This window comes from Henckelia pumila, chromosome 1 (genome assembly GCF_033568475.1).
Source record: "Henckelia pumila isolate YLH828 chromosome 1, ASM3356847v2, whole genome shotgun sequence".
Lineage (NCBI taxonomy): Eukaryota > Viridiplantae > Streptophyta > Magnoliopsida > Lamiales > Gesneriaceae > Henckelia > Henckelia pumila.
In genome coordinates, this window is record NC_133120.1 from 74,207,493 (window position 1) to 74,219,058 (window position 11,566).

The 11,566-nt window shown below is 34.4% G+C and overlaps 1 protein-coding gene across 2 annotated transcripts; it reads right to left on the reverse strand.

The window, feature by feature from the left end:
• Window positions 1–6,055: 6,055 nt before the first annotated feature.
• On the reverse strand, window positions 6,056–10,806 carry LOC140877296 (probable beta-D-xylosidase 7). Of its 2 annotated transcripts, none has more exons than XM_073280835.1 (6): window positions 10,375–10,806; window positions 9,983–10,285; window positions 8,204–8,373; window positions 8,031–8,128; window positions 6,793–7,557; window positions 6,056–6,715 (listed from the first exon to the last, which is right to left on the reverse strand). In XM_073280835.1, exons 1-6 carry the CDS (start codon window positions 10,771–10,773, stop codon window positions 6,114–6,116), a joined length of 2,337 nt encoding a protein of 778 aa, XP_073136936.1. In that variant the 5' UTR covers window positions 10,774–10,806; the 3' UTR covers window positions 6,056–6,113. The 2 variants fall into 2 exon arrangements, with proteins under 2 accessions (XP_073136936.1, XP_073136942.1); XM_073280841.1 differs by having other exon boundaries at window positions 6,058–6,715; window positions 10,378–10,806.
• Between the last annotated feature and the right edge of the window lie 760 nt (window positions 10,807–11,566).

The following is an 11,566-nucleotide window of genomic DNA, read 5'->3' on the forward strand; positions in this document are numbered from 1 at the left end:
TATTAATATCATGCATCATATGGCAGATAATAATGCAACACATAAACATGCATACTCAGCTGGTTATCTTAGTTTGTACTTACGTACCTCAATTACTTGTCTAGTTGCACAACTATCTACAGTCCCAGCCTACAAGTCAAGTGAATATCATATCACTATAACTTATCTAAGAACACTAACTAGACTAATAGTTACTTCCAATAGCTACTAAGATTCTAGAATTATACATACGTTCGTCGTCAGCCCGTTAATGAGGCCCCCGACCCAAGCACAACTCCGCTACAAGTCCCATACCACCTTGCTATCGTCTGGTCCTCGATTACATGACTGAAAACACTAAGAATATGCACTTGAACAACTCAAACACCCAAAAAAAACACTCTTAGAATGAGAAATACGCGGCTTATTTATAGACAAATTTTGAACAGTCCGACCCAAAACCCTAATTCGGATGTTCCGAATTGATACCTTCGGAAGGTCCAAACTCTCTTCGGACCTTCCAATCTCTTGTATGCAATGTACTATCCAAAGCATCTCAACACCTAAGTGGGCAGCTACCTTCGGAAGCTCCAATATCGACTCCGGACATTCCGATTGTCCACATGTCCATACCCTGATGACACCTCACCAGCGTGCATGACCTAATATTCTTCGGACGTTTCGATCTTGAGTTCGAATGTTCCGAACTCATCCTCTACATCCGAACCCTACCCTTGCCATCCGAACTCCCTTGGCTTGAGTTCGGACATTCCAAAGTACTCGCGTCCTTAGGTACCTCGGACCATTTTTGAAAATCCTAAAGCTGATTTTCTACTTATTTTTCTCAAATAAGAACTCTTTAATCATGTTTAACACTTTAAATATGTTTTGTTATTTTAATTATTTAAAACAAAAGTTGGGTTACTACATCTATCTGATAATGGAACATGATGCATTATGCATAAGCAGATTTATTTCAGTTGAGATTGTGTCACGGCAAAACTCCGCAAAAACATTCTGACCTTAGGGGGATTGTAAAAGAACAAAAGAATTTCCACCACTTAGATTGAAGAATGCTACTAGTATTGATCAGTTTTATTAATTGGCTGTTTATTCTTTTAGAATTAGAATTGGAATGCGATGGATCAATTTCTTATATGGAATAACAAATTATTAACTCCAATGTACGTACGATTTTTCGAAGGCTTGAATATATATATGTATATATATATATATAGAGAGAGACTTGATCCCCCGCACCCTAGGGTGCGGGGAATCCGTGCACACTCGTGCTCAAAACAATTTCGATTGACTTGAAATTTTCACGGTAGGATCGTTTCAAAAATACGAATCCAAAGATATATCATATGCTATAAATTTCAATCTCGATGGCCGGAATCGTGAAGATGGCCGAAAATAGGGTTAAATGTGCAATTTTTGGTCATCTTCACGATTCCGGCCATCAAGATTGAAATTTGTAGCATATAATATATCGTTGGATTCATATTTTTGAAACGATCCTACCGTGAAAATTTCAGCGTTCAATATAAAAGAAATAATTGAAAAATAATAATAATCAAATGATACGATACTAAGATTGAAATTTAATAACATAGATGATCAAAATAGTAAATTATTATAATTAAACTTGCTACCGTTCAAAGAACACATTTGATATCCAAGTCAATAATTGAGAACAATAACATTAAACATGGAGATGATTAAGTTTATTATACCCAATCTATTTATACATGTTAGGGAAAAAAGATCGTTTCTTACAATAAGAGTCAAACATTTACCGCAATTTTTTTCTATGTTACATGATTATAATGAATCCTTAAGAGACTCGTGAAGATTTTTTATTTTTTATTTTTCACAAAAATTGACAAATTTACCTAAATTTAAATAATCTTTGGGCCCTGTAGATGAATCGGGATTCAAATGAGTAATCGCGAGTAAAAACATTGCGAGTTTATATCGATTTATTGTATATCAATTCAAAAGGTCAATATTGTTTAAAATATGTGTAATCTCCAGATATTTTTGTATTCGATTCGAGAGATCAAGTTCTAAGTACTAGCCCCTTTCGCCATGACCTTGTCTTTGACTTAACATTTTTAGAAATTTGGTAATAGATTAATATTGGTGATGGTGGTAATAATAATAATAGTAACTAGCGGAAAATGCACACGCTTTGCGTGTGTAAAAGAGAAATTTTTTATATTTATATATATATTTTTTAAAAATAAAACATGAAGGAGTGGAAGGGATTTAGTTGGTAGTTGATAGGAAGGGTAATTATTGAATAAGTAATTTTGGTGTCCTCAAGGTAGTTATTATAGTATGCTCATCTTTTTTTATATAACTAGTGACGCAGCACACGCGTTGCATGTGCAACATAATATATATATATATACATAATTTTTTTTAAAGGTGGTTGAGTTTTTTTTAGTGTGCAAGTTCTGTATATTTACATAAGAGAAGGGCAAAATAATAAAGAAATTTTGGTGTATTCATGTCATACCAAAAAGCAGTTTTTTTAATGCTCTCAACTTTTATATAATAGTAAAGATAGTATAGATTTTTATATAATAGTATAGATAGTAATACACTCTAATTGACTTTTTAAAATAATAAATAAAAATAAGTCAAAGTTTGATGTAAAAACCAAAACTCGTCACTCAGATTTGTTGGGCGTTGTATGGTTGAATAATAAATTTTCACCGAAATTATTGATCCAAATCATTGCAAAATTGGCATATATAGTCATGAATTTAATACAATGCGCTACCAATATTTATCCTCATTTCTGTATACGATCATATTTATTGATGAAATATATATAATTAAGATGTAATTTTAATTTGTACTATTTTGGTAACACTACTTACGAAAATGAAAAAAATTCCCAAAATATTTTTTTACATTTCCAAATGGGATATTGTGAACAGAACAAAAGAAAAAATGAGGTGTGTTTTTAGTAATTTTTATTTGGAAATATTTCATAAATCCTCAATGTATAGCCTGTAAAATTAAAATCCATATTGTAATGTGTGAAAAAATAAAATGCATATATAATTCCTATTCAATATTCATCATATTTTCCGTTCAAAAAAAAAAATATTCATCATATTTTGACTATCGAGATAATTGAACTATTGGCCAAACCAATTTTGTGAAGTCATATAATTCAACAATTTTACTAAATTTAATCAATATGCAGTTCTATAAATATCTTAAGTCAATTAAATCATGCAAAAAAAAATCTTATTTTATTTGTATTATTATTAGTTACACTTTTTATTTTCATAATAGAACGAAAAAGTCAAAATGGTCTTATAAGTTTACTTATTTTATGTGTTGATTTTTTTAAGAATTAATTTTTTAGTTTTGATCTTATAAGTATTCGAAATAATTCATCATCAAAAAACGTTTTAAGTAACAATAATCCATTTTCCGCCATTCATATATGAAACACAAGGTGTCTCAAGCTACAATAGTAGTCAAATAATCAACCAAAACTTTCAAATTCAAAATTTATGGACATCATTTTTTTAGAAATATATATATATATATATATCGAAAATAAAACCCATAATTTTTTTTAAAAATAATAGAAGATCAATATTCCAATACCAAATTGAATACTAAATCAATTAATAAATGTTTGAATTCATCAATGAACTGAAACTAATACAAAAGTAAGAAAACTCACATAAAAAAACCTTAATAATTCTAGTGATATTGAAATGAAATGAGATTATATGAATATATAACATATTAACAATAAATTATATTGACGATAAAAAAAACAATAAATTATATTGCAATATCTTTGACCAAGTGATATGGTTAGTGAAATTTAAAACACAAATGCATTTTACATATAGGGAACAAAAATGCCTCAAATTGTGAAAAAACAGTCATAGATTTTAAGTCTTTTTTAAAAATTTTACAAATATCATTTATCTAAAAAATTATATTGTCGATTCACACTGTTATATTTTAAACTCTTATCAAACATCAAAATAAATTTCAATTCCATAAATTTGAAATTCAATCCAATTCTAATTACAAATCCTTTTTTTTATCAGTCCAAACACACCATTAAGATTCGAGATTTAGAATTGTTTTTTTTAAGGTAAAAAAAAGGTCAAAATATATTTTAAGATTAATTCCGTATGCTACCATGTTTTGTTGGATTGAAAGTAGTAGAATGATTGAGAACAAGATGTGCTAGCTCCTTGACTTGATTTCTAGATTGCTCGTGTCTCGCTTCTTCCACGTGCAATCCGCCTTCTTGAGAAAATATTTAATGTTACTTTCTTTTTTGCTAAGATTCTAAACGTTTTTTTTTGGAATACAATATTCTTTTTTACATTACCGAACCTTCTATTTATTTTATTTTATTTAAAAATTTTCAATATTAAAAATATTTGTGCATTGGCGATTAGTGATTAGAACGGTCAAATGGGTCAACCCATGGCGGGGCGGGTCGGTCCACCAAAAACCCATTTTTTGGCGGGCCGACCCATCATTCTGGCGGGCTGAAAATCCTCAACCCAACCCAACCCAAGGCGGGTTGCGGGTTAGGCGGGCCGGCCCACGGGTTGGATCACGCAAATAAAAATAAATAAATAATATTATAATTAATTATAAATATCATTTCATAAATAAATATTAATAAAAATTTTAATTATTGATTTCATGTGTGTAAATTTTATATAAAATAATTAATACAAAAAAATTCACAACTTTTATTAAAAAAATACATATATAAAAATAAAAATAAAAATAAAATATTAATTTTACAGGCCCGCGACGGGCGAACTCGCGCGAGTCGCGGGCCTAGACGGGTTGGCCCATCTAAGCCCACCTTTTGTTGGGTTGAAAAAATTTCAACTCAACCCACTTAAATTTTGTGGCGGGCCGGACCAACCCTGCGGGCCTAACCCAAATTGACGGCTCTATTAGTGATTAAATAATTGGCTTTCAAAATCGATATTAATCCTACATTTGAATCGCGAATAATCTGGTCATGCTATTTTCGAATTACAAGAAGAGATGAATTTATATAGTATATCTCATATCAAAATCTAAATTTAAGACGAAATTTCGTATTGAATTAAGAGCCGTGACAAAACACAAAACATTTTTTTTAAGTGAAAGGATTTGCTTACAAAAATATTAAGGCCCATTAAATCTAATTTCAATTAGTTGATTGGAGGACTAAAAAAATACAATTAGGTGTCGAAAAGGACAGCCTGACCAGCCCAGGCCCAAGTTTTTGGCTAATTTTTATTCGTCAGTTTTTATGTTCTAAATATTTGTGGAAAGCTTAAATTGGTAAGATGGATGTAATAAATTTTAAGGCACTCCTTGAAGTTAAGGATAAAATTACACATCAGTCCTATTTAATGATTGATTCGAGTTTTGCAATAAGTGAAATTAAAAATAATTATGTTGTTCATATATTTATTATTTTTTGATCGTGTATATTTATTAATTTTTAATTTTAATTAGTTTAACCGTTAGATAAGTAATTTAAATATTAATTTAATATATCTTTATATGAATTAGCTTGAGAAAATTTATTTAACAAATGGGAGAAATTTCTTGGAATAAAATAATGTTTAAAATAAAGTAGTAGGGAATCCAAGTCCGATTTTGAAGCATAGGTAACAAAATTCCCCCTCATTAGGGGTGATTCTATGCTACACCGGGTGAGATACATTCCTTTCGTGTTTTTTATTAAGATGTTCATTAGGGGTGATTCTATGCTACACCGGGTGAGATACATTCCTTTTGTGTTTTTTATTAAGATGTTCGCGCGAATATCTTGCAAAAAAAAAAATCATGTGGACCCGCCTGTACTTTTTTGTCATTTAGCATGATATTTTTTGTCATTTAGGAAGATGTTCGCGCGAACATCTCAAAAAAATTAGGGAGTGTTTCACCCGATGTAGCATAGAATCACCCCTCATTAGGTAGTATAGCTGCATCAAATCACACATGATTTTGAAGCATAAATCACTTAAAATTTGAAACACAAATAACAAAATATAGAGAGCATTGAATGCTAAAACATGCATTTAAATTAAATGATCTAGCTCTCGAAATTTGACAACTTTTTGTCAAATTACAACGTTAATAAGGTGCTCTTTATCTTCTACCACCAAATATCTATACCCTTCTTGAATCACCATCAAACCATCCTCATTCGCGGTACTAAGATGCTCGCATGGATTCAACATGAATTCGATCACACCCCTTTCCCCCGAGTTCAAGCTCACACTCTCGAATCCCACCAACTGTTTCACCGGGGCTCTATCGCCTGGTGACCTTTCGTGTCTCATGAATAACAGAACTGGATGCTTTCCAGCCATTTCTCCAGAGTTTTCAACTCCAACAAGGGCTGAGAACTTCAATTTCTCACAAATGTTGGTAGATATATCAGAAACCGACAGGTAACGTGTCATGTTTGAGGTTTCGTGGGTTGCACGAGTGGTTGAAATCAACTGATGATTCAAATGGATGGTGTTTGGTGTGGCAGGCATGAAGTTATAGGAGTAGGTTGTGTAGCTGAGACCGTACCCGAACTCGAAAACTTTTGGCCCCCGGTAGAAGCGATACGTCCGGCCTGGATATCCTGAGGATGGATCAGGCCTCATTCTCATGTCTGTCATTGGTATGTTGATGAAATCCTTTGGATACCATGTCACAGGTAATTTTCCTCCTGCATCACATGAATAGGGCATATATAAACAAAAAATCAGCTCGAGTTTAAATTTGCTTCAGTTCATTTCAACTTACCTGGATTATGGTCACCAAATATGGTTTCTGCCACAGCAACTCCTCCAGCTTCACCAGGATACCCAGCCCACAATATACTTCCGATCTTCGGATCGTTTTTCGCGAAAGAAACATCGACAGGACCTCCACACACCAGCACCAGAACCACAGGCTTCTTCGAGACTCTAGCAACTTCCCTGACAACACTCTCTTGCTGCCCTGGAAGCGTCAACTCCACGCGATCACGATCCTCTGTTTCTTGACTCTGATCCAATCCCATCACCAAAACCACGAAATCTGCACCTTTCGCCACATTGGCAGCACCATTCACATCAGCAAAGCCACAAGTCACAGCATCACAACCCTTGTGGTACACAGTATGTGGCAAATATTGTTGAAGCGCCTTGAGAATTTCCAAGGTTTTACATGGAGGGCCATCATAATTTCCACGGAGCGCATAGCCTGAATTAGCATTGGGGCCAATCACAGCGAGGGATAATGCTTTGGATCTTGGAAGCGGGAGGAGCTTGGCGTTGTTCTTTAAGAGGACGATGCCGTTTCTCGCCGCTTCGAGAGCTAGTTGCTGGTGCTCTTGGGTGCAGACATGAGCTGCTCCAAGGCTGCCGAATAGCTGGTTGTATGGATTTCCATTGAATAATCCGAGCCTCATTCGAACTGAAAATAGATTGTGAAGGGCTCTATCTACTTCATATTCTGCCAACTTTTTTTGTAAGATTGCTGATCTGGTGTAGTTCTTTAAGTATGAACCACAATTCACATCCATCCCTGCATTGATTTGAAACGTTTGGGAATCGTTTGTAGTAAGTTATAATGTTATATTGATGGAGACATTAATAAGTGCCTTCTAAAACATCAAATCAAAGGTTCAAACTAGCTCATCAACAAATCAAATCAACTCATGAGTTTTTCCATTGACGAAGGGACGGACTTGCTACTCAGCCCCATCCCCATGACTTTAAAAAATGAAATTTTACGGGTAATTTTAAAAATATTCAAATTTCTCCCCCTAAACTTATCCCTTTCCCGGTTTTGACCAAACTTCTATGTCCGTAACTTGATCGGCCAATATATCATTTGCTTTATATTCAACGTTAACGAATTTGTTCCAAAATCAAGCATCTATAAATTTCAAGTTCAAATTGTTTTTTTAATAAGTAACAACACACTTAAATTTGTTGAGTAATGTGATGCTTGTAACATTAAACATGACAACGGCATGAGTGTAGGTAATCACATACCAGCTTTGAGTACATCCGCCACTGTGTCTTCCGGTGATCTTGCATAATTCTGAACATCATGAATCATGGCCACAGCATCGCAATCCGATGTGATGTACCTGATACAAACGAGCTGAGATTACAAAAAACACAATTGTGAAACCGACATCACATGAAACTACTAAACCACCCACCCATGGAAACCCCATTCACGACGAGCAGTCGTGGTCAATAAATTGTAGTCAGCACAGTTTGGAACACCATTGACACGGTTGTATGCACACATTATCCCACTTGCTTTCCCTTGTTGTACACAGCTTTTGAAAGGTGGCTGATATGTATCTGCCAAATCTTGCTTTGTCACCTGTTGTCAATCCATCATTTCAGTTTTAAGAATTCGATATTGATGCATTGATCCAGAAAGTGAGATGAGTTTTTCATATATATTTCAATTTCGAAATATATACCCATTTTAAAATTCGTCGTTCGCTTGCTATGTGTCTACTAGCAGCTCACTAAATTTGAGTGTTGTCATAGACTCATGTACGTAGAATTAACATAAAATATTTAACAACCTTGGGACCAAAATCCCAATTAATGTAAAAATTTGACAAAATTACATGTAATCATGTATCGCAAAACAAACCGAAAACTTGATTCAAAATATATACAGATACAAGTACACACGTACATACATATATAACACATAGACACAAATGGCCTTTCTGACTAGAATGTGGGGGGTGGGGATTATTATTTCGAACATTAATATTATTTCGCATCATTCGTATTTTTTCATGGTTTTACATAGATAAAGATTAAGTAAGAAGTGCAAATCGGCAACCGAGTAGAGCTCGTTAAGCTTGAAATATAGAAGTACAAGTTTGAGCTTGTACTTAATTCAAGTCCGCAAGCTCGGCTTAAGTTAACATGATCCCAACAAAGAATTTCTCCCGAAGCGAACTCTAGACATAGGATAATAAAAAACAAAAACATGGGTATAAATTTAAGATCTGGATAGATTAAATTGTGGGCACCCATTCAATAATTTATAGATTAAGCATTGAATTTTCTTTGGCTCGTTTCCAACTCACACATGTGATATTTATCTTGGATGACACCTAAATCTTGAACCAACGGGGTCACATCTAGGCCACAAAATGAAAGGTGACAATGGCTGAAGTGATAATAACAAGAACAGTAGAATTATAATTCCAAAAAATTCCAAATATATATATATATAATTATATAATTCAATATTATTGAACACCCTACTCAAATATTTTATTAAATAATCATAATATTATTTATCTGTACAATCAGCAATCTATGTCGGCCTTCATTGGGTTACCCAAGTAAATATATATGAAGGAAGAAGGTGGACATCCTCTGTTGTTGTCATGTGATTCTGTGACAGATTTACAGTGCATTGAAACTGGTATAGATGACTAATATTCTAAATTTATTTTTCTGAACATTTATTTATTTATTTATTTACATTAGAATATATATAATATATAATACTTTCGCCCATCATCTATATTCTAAGTTACATTTATTTTGCAGGTGTGGTTTTCGATGAAATCTAAGTTCAATGAGTAATGGGTAATAAACCGTGATTGATGGGTGGTCATATATTTTAGTCATTATCAAGTGTTACTTTTCATGCAACGAGTCAAGCACGCTTCCAACCAAAAGCATTGCAATAAAGTGCATATATTGCAATTAGAACAAAGAAAATATGCAATATTTTTTATATGTCAAAATTATTTTCTTTTTTGTATATGAGGAAATTAATACAAGCATGTATGATGTATGTATAGATAGGTTAATGAAATGTTACAAGTAATACTCAAATCATGTTTCTTATTTTTACATATAAATATAATTAATGATAATATGTTATTGACGTAACAAATCATGATACATTAGATCTATAAGCCTATATTAAGGTGAACTATTAGACGACTTACAATAGCATTGAAGCCGAAGCGTTTAATCCCCTTCCAGTTATCGAGATCGTAGGCGGTGAAGTGCTTGCAGCAGGCGGAGGCCTGGAGGTGGGCGTTGGGGAGCTGCCCACCTAGGAAAGTGTCGCCCTGAATCCCCCGCACGAACGAAACTGCGTACTGCGCCGCCACCGACGGGTCTTCTCCGGGCGTCTCTTGCCCTCTCCCCCACCTCGGGTCCCTGAATATGTTTATGTTTGGCGCCCAAAATGTCATCCCTTTCGCCTGCCCTTCGTTGTAAATTGCTCGAGCCTCTCTTCCCACCGCCTTAATTAATTAATTAAATTGAAGACCATTAATAATTAACAATCACATTGAAAAATTAAGCTCATCATGAGTACTACTACTACTACTACTACCTGACCAATGCGGTACCAGAGATGAGAATCGAACGTGGCGGCGGAGAGGATGACCTGCGGGAAGCTGGTGGCGGAGTTGATTCTGCCATTGAACATTATCCCATACCCGTACCCGGAGACGCCGTGCAAAGCCTCCGACCACCACTCGTACGCCGGGATTCCGAGCCTGGGAATGGCGGGAGCAGAGTTAACCAGCTGGGATATCTTCTCGTCCAGCGTCAGCCGAGAAACCAGGTCCCGGACTCTTTGATAGATGGGGAGTGTGGTGTGGCAGAACAAGAGAGATTCCGTTTGTGGGTTGGAGCTGCCGCACGAGAATGGCGGCTCAGCGGAATCGGCGAGTGTTGCTGCGAGGCAGATGATGGTGAAGAGAGTATGGAAGGGTACCGACTGCATTTTCAGGGAATTTGGAAGTGAAGAGGAAGTAAAGCATAGATGTACAATTGAAATTAGCGGTAGTCCATATATATATATATATATATATATAATATATTATATATATATATATATATACAGGGTCTCACATATTAATTTACACATATTAATTTTGTGATACAATCTTTTATTTGTTCATCCATAAAAAAATACTTTTTATTGGAAATGTGAGAATGTGTCTTAAACTAAAAGGCCTTTAGATCATTCATTCTTTTCTAACTTGGGCTCAAGATATTGGATTGACCATCTTGTATCTTGGGCTTAATTTTAAAGGACCCATTATTATTGATCTTAACGGAAAGGGGTTAGTCAGTTAATATGGGGAGGAAAGAACCGAAGGATAAAAGGGGGATAACTGAGTCACATTCAACTAACTCTTCCCAGCTCGAATAATTGAAGTCGATCAGAGAAGAAATCAAAGAAAATAGAAGAATCAAGAAGTATAGGAAACAAGTGTTGTACATTGGGAAGTAGCTTGGATTGTATTTTGTCTTGAAGATTAATCTCTGTAATCTGTATTTTCTTGATTGAGTATCAATAAAGTGGTGGGGTGTTCGTCCGTGGATGTAGACCATTGATGATCGAACCACGTAAACTATGCTGTCTTGATTTCTTGTGCATTGTGGTTATTCAAATTTGTTAGCTTGTTCTGTGAAGTGTGTTTGATCTGATTCAAGGTTAAATCGTTCGAATCTTGTGTCTGGTTTCTTGTCTTGATCTGTGTTGAACTTATACGTGATAAGGGTTGAATTCT

Coding starts and splice junctions, on each gene's coding strand:
- LOC140877296 (XM_073280835.1), bottom strand. CDS start 10,773: ATGCAGTCGGTACCCTTCCATACTCTCTTCACCATCATCTGCCTCGCA. Junction 8,374..9,982: donor GCTTCGGCTTCAATGCTATT/GTAAGTCGTCTA, acceptor GATTGACAACAG/GTGACAAAGCAAGATTTGGC. Junction 8,129..8,203: donor CGTGAATGGGGTTTCCATGG/GTGGGTGGTTTA, acceptor CGTTTGTATCAG/GTACATCACATCGGATTGCG.